Source organism: Zophobas morio, unplaced genomic scaffold (assembly GCF_036711695.1).
Source record: "Zophobas morio isolate AGI-343-1 ecotype UQ-CSIRO unplaced genomic scaffold, CSIRO_AGI_Zmor_V1 ptg000012l, whole genome shotgun sequence".
Lineage (NCBI taxonomy): Eukaryota > Metazoa > Arthropoda > Insecta > Coleoptera > Tenebrionidae > Zophobas > Zophobas morio.
In genome coordinates this window covers 13,073,440-13,090,460 of record NW_026972117.1, presented here as the reverse complement: position 1 = coordinate 13,090,460, position 17,021 = coordinate 13,073,440, and the positions used below count along the sequence as shown (strand labels likewise).

Here is a 17,021-nt window from a genome sequence, read left to right as displayed (position 1 = left end):
AAATTATTGCAAGGTTAATAAAATCGCACTTTTAAATAAACATATTTTATAATCACATTTTCGTTTTTAATACATTATTTTACATTATTCAAACATCATAATACCACTTTATTAACAATTACAAGCATTAGAAACTTTCATTGAAAGTAATGCTTCATATTAAAAATATACTTTTAAAAATAATTACCTAAAAAGCTATTAACTAAATTTGCTATTCGATATTTAAAATACGATCTTTCATTGCTAACTGCTACATCAATATTACAACATTACTTAGTCAAAATATATATTTCACGTTACAAAATGTAAAAACGGCCACTCCACGTAGCCAAACTATTGCAAACAATCTGTGCATCCAGACAAAACAATTTGGCACCTTGTAATAACTCCTTACATCTAACACTGTTAGCTTACACTTAATCGTAACAGCCAAGAAGACAGCTGATAGACATTTTAGTGCCTGGTAATACTTTGCTTTGCAAACGGGCACACATAAGGAAAATACATCCAACAATTGCAGCATTGCTTGGCTGTAACTGTTCATGACTAGCAAATTCGTAATGTTATTAAAAATCAAAAGTGAGTATTTTTTCTGCAAGTATGAACCACCCACAGACACAACTACCGAAAATCTGCAGTCCCAAAACGGGAACAGGCTTCACTTGTACGTTCTCATCCACAATTTTGGTCAAACAGTAACTGAAATGGTTTATTTAATGACATTTGAACTACCTAAATATGTATACTTTGAACGAAATGCGTGAAAGGCGACTATGTTTAGATTTAGAGTATTGCGAAAATGCTACAGATATACACAAAAATACAGAGTGTCCCACTAATTAATAGTGTTTACATGGCCAATGAAAATTAAGATTTTTTGCATTAAAAATGAAAATGTGGTGGCATAAAGCTAAAATAATGTAGTGTTTAAATTTTTGTACGATTTATACGTTCAACGTACAACTTGTAACAGTTTTAAAATTTAACCAAATGTAAATTTACACTTTAACTTAATTTGTACGGAATGGTAAACAAGTTCTTTGAAACGAAAGACACCCTGTATTTGCTTAATTGAAATACAAACAGTAATACTGTATATGATTTTACAGTCCTCAGGACCAAGGTATGTATTTTTGTAACTACTGCTAAACATTATGCAATTTACTGGTCTCAAAATAAAACACTCTACTTCAAAGACAGGTACGTTTTTAGCCAATTACGTTCAATTCCTCGTCCGGAATCCAGCACTCTTGACGTAAAGCGAATTAAATAAAACTGGACCCGCGAATATAATTTTACACAGATAATACACGTATGTTTTGAATATAAAACCACAGCCTGCGAGAAAGCTATAGCCCTCTGTCACAAAAAAAGTGTCACCGTTAAGTACTTAAGTAAGTTGAGAGCCAATCGTGACTTAATTTTGACAGAGGGCTAATAAACCGGTAGCACACTTTCAACAATAAAATAGTCTCTACTGATATGTCACTAGCTATACTAGTTTGTTAGGTTGTTAAAACAGTTACAAGCGAAACAATTAAGTTTTTTTTCAAATTCAAACTGACAGAAAATGCATAATGTTCCAACTATTGCACAATACATTTCAGTTAAAAAAAAAAAAAAATACATTACGGCGCTACTTTCCTCAAGTCGAGCCACTGCATGTCGTCGTCAAACCTCTCCACTCTCACTTTCTGTCTATAGTGATACTCTTTGAGATAGCTCTTCAGCGTTTTAGGCAACTGCAGGAGATTAATGTTGTCGTAGGTCAGACGATTCACGATTACAGCCCTACACAAATGCTGCAACGAAAATGTAGAGTTCCTATGTAAAGGCCAGGTTAGCATAGGCTCGAAAAACATGCAACTACTCGGATCTTTATAGTGTTCGATAAGGCCACAAACTGTATCCGACGTGTATACACCAGGGTCGTGCGAATCGAAACTAAATTTATGATTCCACTGTTCTATTCTTGCGTGCAAGGAACGACCGTATTTTCGAAATGACACACTGAACAGAAATTCCTCTTGGGCTGAATCTCTGAGCAGAAAAGTGCCTTCGGGTTTGCCGTCGAGGAGACGTTCGGCTTCGTAGCGGTCCATTTTGCCTGAAAAAAAATATCACGATATAAATCTTTTAATCGTGCGATAAAACGTGTTTGAGCGACCCTGAAAGCGTTATCGCTGTTAATACCTTGAATTACACAGAACGATAAAAATTAACGATCTCGAAAAAGTTGTCATTTCCGTTTGTTGTTTGTGTACTAAATTAACTAAATATTTATTTATCACCTGTCACAGCAATTAAAAACTTGTGTAACTACTATATTCGGTCAGATAAAATCTGGAGATTATTGTTAACATAAATCAACGAACGGAAATTGCTGTCGGTTATGAAATGGCCACGAATGTCTAAAAAATATATTGTATTTGAATGAAATAATGGCAGGATGTTTCTGGTGATGTCACTTTTAACATTTTTGGATTAGTGTTGTATAACACGACCATTACGATTTACGTTCAATGTTACATTGAACACTTCAAAAATAATATATTTATCCCCACCAAAGTTGGGCTCGACTGAAAGTTCAGAGAAATTTGATAAACCGCTTTTTGGTGCAATTTATTACAATTTATTGCACTCGGCTTTCCGGTACATTTCCTTTTTTAATCACGTAGAAGCTAAGATTAGGTTTTATACCACAATTAACACAATTATGTCACTATTTGTGCAAATTATGTACATAAGCGGTTGTTAAAAACTGTTATTTACTTAACTTTATTTACTTCAAGCGTAAACAAAACGTTAGGTTTTGTTTTATTATTATACACTTTTTTTTTCGTCAACATTTTAATGTTCTTATTTTTATTAAAATTAATACAGATAAAAATTCTCAACAGTTCTATTTATTAGTTGTTGTTTTGCATTGAATAATGCAGATAAGATTTTGGTAAAGTATCGAAATGATTATTTTCTCGTTGTAAACAAACGCTGTTATTGATAATTTTAAGTATTTTTTTCAAACATTAAAAAAAAGGAATTCAGTTCTAGAACTTGTCCTTCTGCTATCTTACTCTCTCCGGGTGAATTTTTGTTAAAATGTGGCAACCATGGAAATCTATAACTACCGAAAACAATGAAGTTTACGAGAGAAACAAGGAAGAAATTATTATTTATCAACGTTGAGAGAGTTGAAAACGAAACTATCGGTATCCATTCGACGGAAATTGTTGTTGAGAGAACTGTTACTACGGTAGATAGGTAAAGTATATGGGGTATTCCATACCAAATCGACCACTTTTTAACCCGACCCCTTTTGATATGCCTGAAAGTTTTTCTTCCTTTTCTATCCTATAAAAGACGTTTCTCAGAATTTTTTCAATTTTTTTTACCCGACTCAAAAAAAGTTATGAATTTTTGAAAAAAACCGCTCATTTTTTTTTGAACTGCTAGAACTTTTTCAAAAATTGACCGTTTGGGACCGTTTTTTTTTCAAAATTTTTGTTTTTAAATGTACTTTTCGGAAAAAAATATACCAAAATTTTTAAAGTTCATCTTATAAGAAATTTTTCAGTTTTTTGAGAAAAACCATCAAATTTTCGAAGTTCGCCATTTTTTATTTTTTATTTTTTTTTTCTCATAAAAAACTTCAATCAATTCTCCAATTATCCCCACTAATCCCGGAGTGGGCCGATTCTTTTTTCTATTTTTTTTATTTAATTGAAAAAAAAATCTTTTCATTTTCAATAGTAAACAATTTTTTTTTTTTATCTATATTATTTATATTACAAAAGAAACATAATTAAATGATTTTCAGGTAATATATTTTTTATTTATAATATATATATATATATATATATAATATAATAAGGATTACAACATCGATCGAATTGCTTATTTGATGCCATAATGTTTCGATGAAATTATTTTGATAAATGTAGATAAGTATAATAATCAAAATAATTATCGCTTCTAAAACAATGAATCAGAAGAATGTTCATAAACTAGAGAAAATTGTTCTTTTTATTAATCAAATATAATGACAATAATCTTTAATTCAATACTAAAACGCACTGAAGATTTATGGGTTATGTTCTAACTCTCAATTTAAGACAACCGTATAGATTTATGGATTAGAACATACTTGCGTGTATCGAATAAACTGGCTATAGGTAAGTCTGTAATTGTCATACCCTAGTTTATCGATCCGATTGACGTATTAAGATTTGAATCTCAGTCATATTAATCGTAGATTAAGATTATAAATAAAAAATATATTACCTGAAAATCATTTAATTATGTTTCTTTTGTAATATAAGGAGTGTTCATTTTATTAAACGGACACCTTTAAAGTAACGCCACTTTTCTAATTTTTAATCTAAATTATTCTAGTTTTTATATATGAAAGCTTTAAGTTGTATCTATTAAATGCCATTTTTGTTTTCAAAATAACATTATTTCTTTTTAAAATGAAGCGAATCGCCATTGGGGCAAGAAAATTATCTTTGCAAAAGTGATGCTACGAAAAATTTCCGTTGGGGGGACTGCCTAAAATAACTAAATGTTCAAAATCAGCAATGTTCCAAATAATCAAAAAGTTTGGGGAGTTTAATACTTTAGAAGATTTGCTCAAATCCTGACCGAGAAAAGGCCCGCTTAACGAAAATATTGAGGAAAACATCATTAAACTGCTAAAATTAACGAAATGTATGTCTGTGTGGGAAATACCGAAGAAGCAAGGTGTTACCGTAGGTATTGTACAAAATATAAAGACTCGGAATAACATTAGAACGTATTAAAGCAAAAAATCCCAAAAAGAAGCGAAAAGCAGCGCACAAAGTTTAAAAAAAAAGCAGGAAGTTATAAACAATTTTGGTCAGGAACAAAAATCGTTGTGTTTTGATGGACAACGAAACGAAGGTTAAAATGGACTGCAATACACTACCCGGCTCCCAGTTTTATAATGCAGTTGTAGGGGAAGATGTCCTCGATGACATGAAAACAAAAAAAAATTGAAAAGTTTGGGAAAAAAGTCTTAGTGTGGCAACCGATTTGATCTTGTGGGCTAAAAAGTTTTAGTTTTTTTTTACGATTGGAACAATTCGGGGCGATGATTACAGGAAAGAATGTATAAAAACGCGATTATCGCCTGTTTATTGCAAACATCATAACCCTCCATTGTTTTGGCCAGATTTGGCTTCGGTTCACTACGCTGGTGCCACTCAGGAGCTTCTTAATGCCAATAATGTACAGTTTTTAAAAAAGGAAAATAAACCACCCAACTGTCCTGAGCTTCGTCTACTTGAGCGATAATGGGCAAATATGAAATCAGTGTTAAGAAAAGATGGCCGTACAACATCATGAGTTGGAGATTTTAAAAAAATGTGGCCTCCTGCTATGAAGAAATCACAAACAAACCTGTGCAAACAGTGATTCGAGGTATTCGCGCAATAGTTAGAAAATTGTATAGTTTCTGAATATAATTGATTAGAGAATAAGAATAATTATTTCATTTAACATTGTTAAACATTTTTATAACAAAAAAAAAATAAATTAGCCCAAAGTACTCGAATTAGTAGCAATTTTTCAGTGTCCGCTTTATAAAATGAACATTCCTTAAATAATAGATAAAAAAAAAATTTTTTTTCTTTTGAAAATAAACAAATTTTTTTTTCAATTAAATAAAAAAAATAGAAAAAAGAATCGGCCCACTCCGGGATTAGTGGGGATAATTGGAGAATTGATTGAAGTTTTTTATGAGAAAAAAAAATAAAAAATAAAAAATGGCGAACTTCGAAAATTTGATGGTTTTTCTCAAAAAACTGAAAAATTTCTTATAAGATGAACTTTAAAAATTTTGATATATTTTTTTCCGAAAAGTACATTTAAAAACAAAAATTTTGAAAAAAAAACGGTCCCAAACGGTCAATTTTTGAAAAAGTTCTAGCAGTTCAAAAAAAAATGAGCGGTTTTTTTCAAAAATTCATAACTTTTTTTGAGTCGGGTAAAAAAAATTGAAAAAATTCTGAGAAACGTCTTTTATAGGATAGAAAAGGAAGAAAAACTTTCAGGCATATCAAAAGGGATCGGGTTAAAAAGTGGTCGATTTGGTATGGAATACCCCGTATATTAAAGATAATAGTCGTCAATATTAAGACTTTCGTGAAATCGAACCTGTTTTTAAAATATTTACATTGAAGATACTAGGGGTCCGGAGATCTTTTCAAATATATAAGGACCTATTCAAAATTATTTATATTCATTCAAAAACAGATTACTAAATTTTGAGAACTCAAAATTCTTTCAAAACAAAAAAAACACCAGAGCCCCCATTCTTTTTAATATAAAAGATATTACTATTTCAAGAATTCTTTCAAAAACAAAGCATCAGAAAATCCCTACAGATTCTTCAAAATTCATTCAAAAACACATGGTCAGAGGACCTCAATTCTTCATATCGTTAAAAAAATCCCAAGGTTCTTAAAAAAAATCAAGACCTCAATTTTCCGATTTTTCGTTTTAATTTTTTTTCAATTTTTAAATATGTATTTCAATTTTTCAATTTTGAGACTTCAATTTTTCGATTCAGTTTTTCAAGACAAAAATTCAATTGAAGAATTGGAAAAATAAAAAACCAAAACTTGAAAATCCAGAAGCTGAAAGGTCGAATTGGGTCTTCCGATTTGCAATTTTTCGAGTTTTGGGTTTTAAATTTTTCGATTTTTTAACTTTTGAATCTCTTAATTTCACGATTTTTCATTTTGCAAGCTCTCGTGTTTTCCATTTTAAGATATTTTAATTTTTTCAATTTTTCAACTTGTCGAATTTCCAACTTTTGAATTTTTCATTTCTTCCGTTTTTCGATAGGTAATTTTTCGAGTTTTCAATTTAAACATTTTGGTTTTTTCAGTTTTTAATTTCTTTAGTTTTTCGATTTTCAAATTTTTCAATTTTCAATTTCAAATATGTACTTCGATTTTCCCACTTTTGAATTTTTCTTCTTCTTTTCGATCTTTCAATTTTGAGACTTCAATTTTTCGATTTTCCGAGTTTTCATTTTTCAAGCCAAAATTCAATTGAAGAAAAAATTAAAAAACGAAAATTTGTAAACCGAGAAGCTAAAAGATCGAAATATTGAAATATTAAAAACTGTAAAATCTAAAAAACACATCAAAAATTAAGAACACGAAAAATTAATTTGCAATTTAAGTTTTGCCATTTGCAATTTTTCGAGAGTTTTGGATTTTCAATTTTTGGATTTTTTAACTTTTGAATTTTTCATTTCTTCAGTTTCTCGATTGGTAATTTTCCGAGTTTTCAATTTCAAAAATTTGGCTTTTTGGGTTTTCAATTTTCTTAGTATTTCGAATTTCCAACTTTTGGAATTTTCTTCTGTTTTTTCAATTTTTCAATTTTGAGACGTCAATTTTTTTATTTTTCCAGGCAAAAATCCTTCAGTTGAATTTTTGTCTTGAAAAATAAAAAAATTAAGAAAACGAAAAATTAATTTACCACTTTGGTTTTATAATTTGCAATTTTTCGAGTTTTAAGATGTAAATTTTTCGTTTTTTTTTTAATTTTGAATATTTCAATTTCTCCATGTTTCGTTTCGCAAGTTTTCGTTTTTTCAATTTTTAGATATCTTCATTTTTTCAATTTTTCGATTGATAATTTTTCGAGTTTCCAGTTTTAAAATTTTGACGTTTTCAATTTTTAATTTCTCTAGTTTTTCGATTTGCAAATTTTTCAGTTTTCAATTTTAAATACATACTTCGATTTTCTCACTTTTGAATTTTTGTTCTTCTTTTCGATTTTTCAATTTTGAGACTTCAATTTTTCGGTTTTCAGTTTTTTGAGTTTTCAAGACAAAAATTCAATTATAAAATCTAAAAAATAAATCAAAAATTAAGAAAAAGAAAACTTGAATTGCAACTTTTCAAGTTTTGCATCTTCAGTTTTTCGATTGATAATTTTTCAATTTTAAATGCTTCGATTTTCCAAATTTTGACTTTTTCATTTCCTCCGTTTTTCAATTGGTAATTTTTCAATTTCGAGAGCTCAATTTTTCGATTTTCGAATTTTTCATTTTTCAAGACAAAAATTCAATTGAAGAATTGAAAATCGAGACGCTGAAAGATCGAAAATACTGAAATTTTAAAAATTATAAAATCTAAAAAATTAATCAAAACTTAAAAAACGAAAAATTTTTTAACTTTGGGTTTTCAGATTTGTAATTTTTCGAGTTTTGGGTTTTTAATTTTTCGGCTTTTTAACTTCTGAATTTTTCAATTTCGCGATTTTTCGTTTTTCAAGCTTTCGTGTTTTCCATTTTTTGATATTTTAATTTTTTCAATTTTTCAACTTGCCGTATTTCCAACTTGTCCCGTTACAAAAAATTGTAACGGGACAAATTTATAGTCAAACTCTTCTCAATGAAATTAAATTTAATGTACCCAGATTAGGCAGCCGCATCCAGATAAGTTTTTCATATAACATTCCAAACACACTTCACCACTTCAATAGTCCTCTAATAGCTTGTATTCGTTTGTATAATTATATTATTAGCAGAGATCAAAATATTGACATTTTCTTTAATAATTTTTGTAACGTTGGGATTAGGAATAAGATACTGAAAATTGTAGTTGCTGTGTTGTAATGTCGTTGTATCCACTAGAGACATAATTGTCTGCTGGAAATAAATTTACTTATTATTATTATTATTATTAACTTTTGAATATTTCATTTCTTCCGCTTTTCGATTGGTAATTTTTCGAGTTTTCATTTTCAAAACTTTGGTTTTTTCAGTTTTTAATTTCTCTAATTTTTCGATTTTCAAATTTTTCAATTTTCAATTTTAAATATGTACTTCGATTTTCCAACTTTTGAATTTTTCTTCTTTTTCGATTTTCAGTTTTTGAGTTTTCAAGACAAAAATTCAATTGTAAAATCTAAAAAATAAATCAAAAATTAAGAAAACGAAAAATTAATTTGCAATTTTTCAAGTTTTCAATTTGTCAAATTTTTCATTTCTTCAGTTTTTCGATTGATAATTTTTCAATTTTAAATGCTTCGATTTTCGAACTTTTTGAATTTTTCATTTCTTCCGTTTTTCAATTAGTAATTTTTCAATTTCGAGAGCTCAATTTTTCGATTAACAAATTTTTCATTTTTCAAGACAAAAATTCAATTAAAGAATTGGAAAAACAAAAAAAAAACAAAATTTGAAAATCGAGAAGCTGAAAGATCGAAAATACTGACATATTAAAAATTATAAAATCTAAAAAATTAATCAAAAATTAAGAAAACGAAATTTTTTTTAACTTTAGGTTTTCCGATTTGTAATTTTTCGAGTTTTGGGTTTTAAATTTTTCTATTTTTTAACTTTTGAATTTTTCAATTTCACGATTTTTCATTTTGCAAGCTTTCACGTTTTCCACTTTTAGATATTTTAATTTTTTCAATTTTTCAACTTGTCGAATTTCCACTTTTGAATTTTTCATTTCTTCCGTTTTTCAATTTTCATTTTCAAAACTTTGGCTTTTTCAGTTTTTAATTTCTTTAGTTTTTGGATTTTCAAATTTTTCAATTTTCAGTTTTCTGAGTTTTCAAGACAAAAATTCAACTGTAAAATCTAAAAAATAAATCAAAAATTAAGAAAACGAAAAATTAATTTGCAATTTTTCAAGTTTTCAATTTATAAGATTTTTCATTTCTTCCGTTTTTCGATAATTTTTCAATTTTAAATGCTTCGATTTTCCAACTTTTGAATTTTTCGTTTCTTCCGTTTTTCAGTTGGTAATTTTTTAATTTCGAGAGCTCAATTTTTCGATTTTCAGATTTTTCATTTTTCAAGACAAAAATTCAATTGAAGAATTGAAAAAACAAAAAAAAACCGAAAATTTGAAAATCGAGAAGCTGAAAGATCGAAAACGCTGAAATATTAAAAATTACAAAATACAAAAAATTAATGAAAAATTAAGAAAACGAAAAATTTTTTAACTCTGGATTTTCCGATTTGTAATTTTTCGAGTTTTGGGTTTTAAATTTTTCGATTTTTTAACTTTTGAATTTCTTAGTTTCACGATTTTTCGCTTTTCAAGCTTTCGTGTTTTTCATTTTTAGATATCTTAATTTTTTCAATTTTTCAACTTGTCGTATTTCCAACTTTTGAATTTTCATTTCTTCAGTTTTTCGATTGATAATTTTTTCAATTTTCAATTTTAAACACTTCGATTTTCTTGTTTTCGATTTTTCAATTTTGAGAGCTCGATTTTTCGATTTTCCGAGACAAAAATTCAACTGAAGAATCGAAATATTGAAATAATAAAAATTGTAAAATCTAAAAAATAAATCAAAAATTAAGAAAACGAAAAATTAATTTGCAATTTAAGTTTTCCGATTTCCAATTTTTCCAGTTTTGGGTTTTAAATTTTTGGATTTTTTTAACTTTTGAATTTTTCAATTTCACAATTTTTCGTTTTGCAAGTTTTCGTGTTGTCAATTTTTCAAGTTTTCAACTTATCAAATTTCTAACTTTTGAATTTTTCATTTCTTCTGTTTTTCGATTGGTAATTTTGGCTTTTTCAGTTTTCAATTTTAAATACTTCGATTTTCCAATTTTTTTATTTTTCTTCTTTTTTTTAATTTTTTTGAGGCGTCAATTTTTTGAGTTTTCTAGGCAAAAATCCTTCCATTGAATTTTTGTCTTGAAAAATCAAAAAATTAAGAAAACGAAAAATTCATTTGCAACTTCAGTTTTCCGATTTGCTGTTTTCGAGTTTTGAGATTTAAATTTTCCGTTTTTTTTTCAATTTCCGAAATTTTTCAATTTCTAGATTTTTTGTTTCACAAGTTTCCGAATTTTCAATTTATGGAATTTCTAACTTCTGAATTTTTGCATTCCTTCAGTTTTTCAATTTTTCGAGTTTTCTTCCAGTTTTAAAATTTTGACTTTTTCAAATTTAAATATTTCGATTTTCCAACTTTTGGATTTTTCTTTTTTCGATTTTTCAATTTTGAGACTTCAATTTTTCGATTTTCCGTTTTTTTATTTTTCAAGACAAAAATTCAATTGTAAAATCTAAAAAATGAATAAAAAATTAAGAAAAACGAAAAATTAATTTGCAATTTAAGTTTTCAGATTTGCAATCTTTCGAGTTTTGGGTTTTAAATTTTTCGATTTTTGAACTTTTGAATTTTTCAATGTATCTATTTTTCGATGCAAGTTTTCCTGTCATCAATTTTTTAAGTTTTTAATTTGCCGAATTTCCAACTTTTGAATTTTTCATTTCTTCAGTTTCTCGATTGATAATTTTTCTAGTTTTCAATTTTCAATTTTAAATACTTCGATTTTCCAACTTTTGAATTTTTCTTCCTCTTTTCCATTTTTCAATTTTGAAACTTCAATTTTTCGATATTCAGTTTTTTATTTTTTAAGACAAAAATTCAATTGTAAAATCTTAAAAATAAATAAAAAATTAAGAAAACGAAAAATTAATTTGCAATTTTAGTTTTCAGATTTGCAATTTTTCGAATTTTGGGTTTTAAATTTTTGGATTTTTTAACTTTTGAATTTTTCAATTTCTCTATTTGTCGTTTTGCAAGTTTTCGTGTTGTCAATTTTTCAAGTTTTCAACTTATCGAATTTCAAACTTTTGAATTTTTCATTTCTTCAGTTTTTCAATTGATAATTTTTCTAGTTTTCAATTTTCAATTTTAAATAGTTCGATTTTCCAACTTTTGAATTTTTCTTCCCCTTTTCCATTTTTCAATTTTGAGATTTCAATTTTTCGATTTTCAGTTTTTTTATTTTTCAAGACAAAAATTCAACTGAAGAACTGAAAAAATTAAAAACCGAAAATTTGAAAATCGGGAAGCTGAAAGATCGAAATATTGAAATATTAAAAATTGTGAAATCTAAAATATAAATAAAAAAATTGTAATTTTTTGAGTTTTGGGTTTTAAATTTTTTGATTTTTCAACTTTTGAATTTTTCGTTTCTTCAGTTTTTCGATTGGTAATTTTTCGAATTTTCAATTTTGAAATTTTTGAGTTTTCAGTTGTAAATATTTCCATTTTCCAACTTTTGGATTTTTCTTCTTTTCGATTTTTTAATTTTACGACTTCAATTTTTCGATTTTCAGTTTTTTTTATTCTTCAAGACAAAAATTCAATTGGAAAATCGAAAAATTGTAAAACTAAAATTTGAAGAAACGAAAAATTGAAAAATCGAAAAGTTGAAAATTCAAAAATTGCAAATCGAAAAATCAAAAAATAAATCAAAATCAAGAAAACGAACAATTAATTTGCAATTTAAGTTTTCCCGTTTTGAGTTTTCAATTTTTCGATTTTCAGATTTTTGATTTTTCAAGACAAAAATTCAATTGAAGAATAGAAAAAATAAAAAAATCCAAAACTTATAAATCGAGAAGCTAAAACATCGAAATATGTATTGAAATACGTATTAAAAATTGTAAAATCTAAAAAAAATCAAAAATTAGGGAAACGAAAAATTAATTTACAATTTAAGTTTTCCGATTTGCAATTTTTCGAGTTTTGGGTTTTAAATTTTTGAATTCTTCGTTTTGGTGTTGTCAATTTTTCAAGTTTTCAACTTGTCGAATTTCCAACTTTTGAATTTTTCCTTTCTTCGATTTTTCGACTGGTATTTTCCGAGTTTTCAATTTGAAAATTTTGTTTTCTTTGGTTTTTAATTTCCTTGGTTTTTCGATTTGCAAATTTTTCAGTTTTCAATTTTATACATTTCGATTTTCCAACTTTTTGATTTTTCTTCTGTTCCATTTTTCATTTTTGAGGCTTCAATTTTTTCATTTTCAAAATTATTTATATGAAAAATCAAAAAATTAAGAAAACGAAAAATTAATTGAGATTTAAATTTTTCGTTTTGCAAGTTTTCATGTTTTCAATTTGTCGAACTTCTAACTTCTGAATTTTTCATTTCTTCAGTTTTTCAATTGATAATTTTTCGAGTTTTCAGTTTTAAAATTTTGACTTTTTCAATTTTAAATACATATTTCGATTTTCCAACTTTTCGATTTTTCAATTTTGAGACTTCAAGACAAAAATTCAATTGAAGAATCGAAAAAATAGAAAAATTTAAAAACGGGAAAATTAAAATCGAGAAACTGCAAAATCGAAAGACTGAAATGAAAAAACCGAAAAACCGCAAAATAGTAAATTAAAGAATACAAGATTGAAAAATCGAAAATTTGAAAAATTCCAAAGTTAAAAAAACGAACAATTGCAAAATCGAAAAAATTAATCAAAAAATTGAAGCAACGAAAAATTAAATACCTAGAAATTGAAAAATCTAAGAACTGTAAAACTGAAAAATTTAAAATGATAATAAAAAACTGAAAAATTAAAAATCAAAATTTTTTAAAATCGATTCAAAACAGACCAAGTATCCTCAAGATTCTTCATTCCTTAAAAAAACGCCTAAAGTTTCTTTTCAATATTTTAAAAATGAGGCACTAGGAGTCCAGAGATCCTAAAAAAAATTCAGAACCAAAAGTTCTTTAAAACTGATTCAAAAACAGATCAAAAAGGACCCCTCAAGACTCTTTCAAATACATAACTAAAAAATAAGACAATTAAATTCAAACTTTCGGGAAATAGAAATTACAAAAATGTGTAAAATGAACACCACATAGTTCATCGTTCCCCTTTCATCCAGTTCCTTATTTACAACGCTATAAAAATTACAACGTCACTCTAATCAGTTAGATTAAACAAAATACCAGTATAAAAACAATACTAAATATTTTCCAGTTTCAACGATAAAGAAAATTCGTCGCGCTGATAAGCAAAACACCTTTTTCATTACAACTATTACTCAACATTACGACAGTGATTTTCCAACTTTTACACCTAACATTAAAAAGATTCCACTTCACAACTAGGTCACTCCTACTTTTCCACTCTAACGAAATTTTCGTTAACCCCCATTTATTACGCAACAAAAAAACCTCTAAAACTCACCCCAATAGAAGCTGCACTTCGTAATCTCCAGGAGATCAGGTACTAGACAGTGTATGAAGTCCACCTGCGTGTGGCAGCCGGCGATCGTGTCCAGGGGGCACGACCTCAGCGTCACGTGGTTCTGGAAGAGCGCCCTCAGGGAGTCCACCGTGAGGTCCGGAGGGCAGACCAGCTGCAGCCTCCTCGGCACTTGGCTTCCCTCCGAGTCCATGTCCGAGCACAGCAGTTGGACTCTCCGCACGGGTCGGAAGTTCGCGGGGGCCTCGACTCCTTGCTCGATCTCGCGGGCTCGCGCTAACCTAGCGGCTTCATCACAGTCTTCGTGCACGGTACGGATCCTGGAAGGGAAAGAGTTCGGTTACAGCGTCGCCGTCGATCTCGCCTAGATGATGTTATCTACCGCGGTGCCGGAATAGTTTGTGAACGCGAAAATAAACGAGATAAAGATTTTAAACAAATACGAGTGTTTGTGGAGATAAGAGCGGGAAGTTGTGGTGGTGGCGAGGTGTCATTGCTAATTTTGGAAAGGGATCGGGGATGCGGTCGATGCTATTTTTGCTTTAGGTTTAGATTAATAAAGTTGCGGGTTTTCTCACATAAGATTTTAAAAAATTATTCGGGTTTTTACTTTTCTGAAGTTGTCGGTTTAGAAGCACGGTAATACAAGTTAGGAACTAGATCTAGAACTGTAGGGGACAAAGATCGGTAAAAAATATATTTATCTTATTTCTCAAGTTGTAATGATTTAACAAAAACTATTGTTTTCTTAAAAATGACACAATACTCTAGCTTTTAATCGTTATGTATACCACATTGTTCACATTTTTTTGAATGTCGTCTTTTTACAGATTCTAAGGCAGATTTAACAATATTTACAGAGTAGTTAATGCATGTACCCAAACGGATTTTCATTAATTTTTTTAGATAATAATCTATTGTAAAAAATTATAACCGTAATGTTTTTATCAAAATATCAAGTTTTTCGTGGCTTTTGAGCAAACTGAAATACAAATAGGTTTATTACACTTCAAACTTGATAATTTTCTGAAGTGACGTCATTAATTTACTTGGAGGGGATCATTTTATTAAATTTCTACAATCGTCAAACTAATGTTAGTGTTCTTGTGAAGATTTGAAGAATATTGATTATGTGGGTTTGTTTATTTACGAAAACTCTATAATTATTTACAAAACAGAAAAAAGCCAAAGATCAAAATTGTAGGGTTCTTTGATTAATATTTACTAAAATTATTTTTAACTACACAGAGTGTTGTTTTTGACACCTCAGACTGTGCATCTCCTCCTCTCTAGCATCTCTAAAAAATATACTAGAGGACCGAGACTTGTTCGCATTAAAAAAAAATAACACTAGGACCCCTCGAGATTCTTTCAGATTCTTAAAAAGACACTAGACCCTCAGAGATTATTTTGGATTCTCTAAAGGAAGGTAGGGAACCCCGAGATTCTTAAAGCTTCTCTTTAAAAAGATATACCCCCGAGATTCTTTTGACACTTTGGGAAAAAAACACTAGGGGCCCCCGAAATTTGTTCGCATTTTAGGAAAAAAAAACACGGGGACTCTTCAAGATAAAAAAAAAATACTAGGGGACCCGAGATTCTTAAAGTTTCTCTTAAAAAAGGCATTAAGGGACCCTGCGACTCTTTCGCATTTTAGAGAAAAAATAAGACTAGGAGTCCTCGAGATTCTTTCACATTCTCAAAAAAGACACTAGAGAGACCCCGAGATTCTTTGACATTTGGAGAAAAAAACACTAGGGGCCCCCCTAGATTCTTTAAGATTCTCTAAAAGACATTAGGGAACCACCCCCAGATTTTTTCGCATTTTAGAAAAAATGTAATACCAGGAGCCCTTGAAATTCTTTCAGATTCTCTCTAAAAAAAGACACTAGGGAGTTCCCGAGATTTTTTCACATTTTGGAAAAAAACACCACGGGACCCCGAAATTCCTAAAGCTTCTCTTAAAAAGAGGACACTAGAGGACCCCGAGAAAGAAGACACTATGGGAACTCGAGATTCTTTCGAACTTCAGTTATAAAAAAACCCTAGGAGCCCTCGAGATTCTTCATATTCTCAAAAAAAAAGACACTAGGGAGACCCGAAGATTTCTTGACATTTTTGGAAAGAAAATACTAGGGGCCCCCGAGATTCGTTCGCATTTTAGGAAAAAAAAAAACACGGGGACTCAATATAAAAAAAAAATACTAGGGGACCCGAGATTCTTAAAGTTTCCCTTAAAAAAAAAAGGCATTAAGAGACTCTGCGACTCTTTCGCATTTTTGAAAAAAAAAATAAGACTAGGAGTCCTCGAGATTCTTTCAAATTCTCAAAAAAGACACTAGAGAGACCCCGAGATTCTTTGACATTTGGAGAAAAAAAAACACTAGGGGCCCCCGAGATTCTTTAAGATTCTCTAAAAGACATTAGAGGATCCCCAGATTTTTTCCCATTTTAGACAAAATGTAATACTAGGAGCCCTTGAAATTCTTTCAGATTCTCTCTAAAAAAAGACACTAGGGAGTTCCCGAGATTTTTTCACATTTTGGAAAAAAACACCACGGGACCCCGAAATTCCTAAAGCTTCTCTTAAAAAGAGGACACTAGAGGACCCCGAGAAAGAAGACACTATGGGACCTCGAGATTGTTTCGAACTTCAGTTATAAAAAAACCCTAGGAGCCCTCGAGATTCTTCATATTCTCAAAAAAAAAGACACTAGGGAGACCCGAAGATTTCTTGACATTTTTGGAAAGAAAATACTAGGGGCCCCCGAAATTCGTTCGCATTTTAGGAAAAAAAAAACACGGGGACTCTCAATATAAAAAAAAAATACTAGGGGACCCGAGATTCTTAAAGTTTCCCTTAAAAAAAAAGGCATTAAGAGACTCTGCGACCCTTTCGCATTTTTGAAAAAAAAAAAAAATTAAGACTAGGAGTCCTCGAGATTCTTTCAAATTCTCAAAAAAGACACTAGAGAGACCCCGAGATTCTTTGACATTTGGAG

The 17,021-nt window shown here is 29.1% G+C and overlaps 1 protein-coding gene across 3 annotated transcripts in view; it reads right to left on the bottom strand.

The window, feature by feature from the left end:
- Window positions 1–29: 29 nt before the first annotated feature.
- The window catches only part of LOC135127789 (suppressor of cytokine signaling 5), a 45,541-nt gene continuing 28,549 nt past the window's right edge, over window positions 30–17,021 (bottom strand). For all 3 annotated transcript variants that reach the window (XM_064054410.1, XM_064054412.1, XM_064054411.1), the window contains exons 3-4: window positions 14,002–14,339; window positions 30–2,107 (exon numbers count right to left, since the gene is read on the bottom strand). In XM_064054410.1, the coding sequence (XP_063910480.1) occupies window positions 1,629–2,107; window positions 14,002–14,339 (817 nt within the window). In that variant the 3' untranslated portion in view covers window positions 30–1,628. The remainder of the gene's footprint in view (window positions 2,108–14,001; window positions 14,340–17,021) is intronic.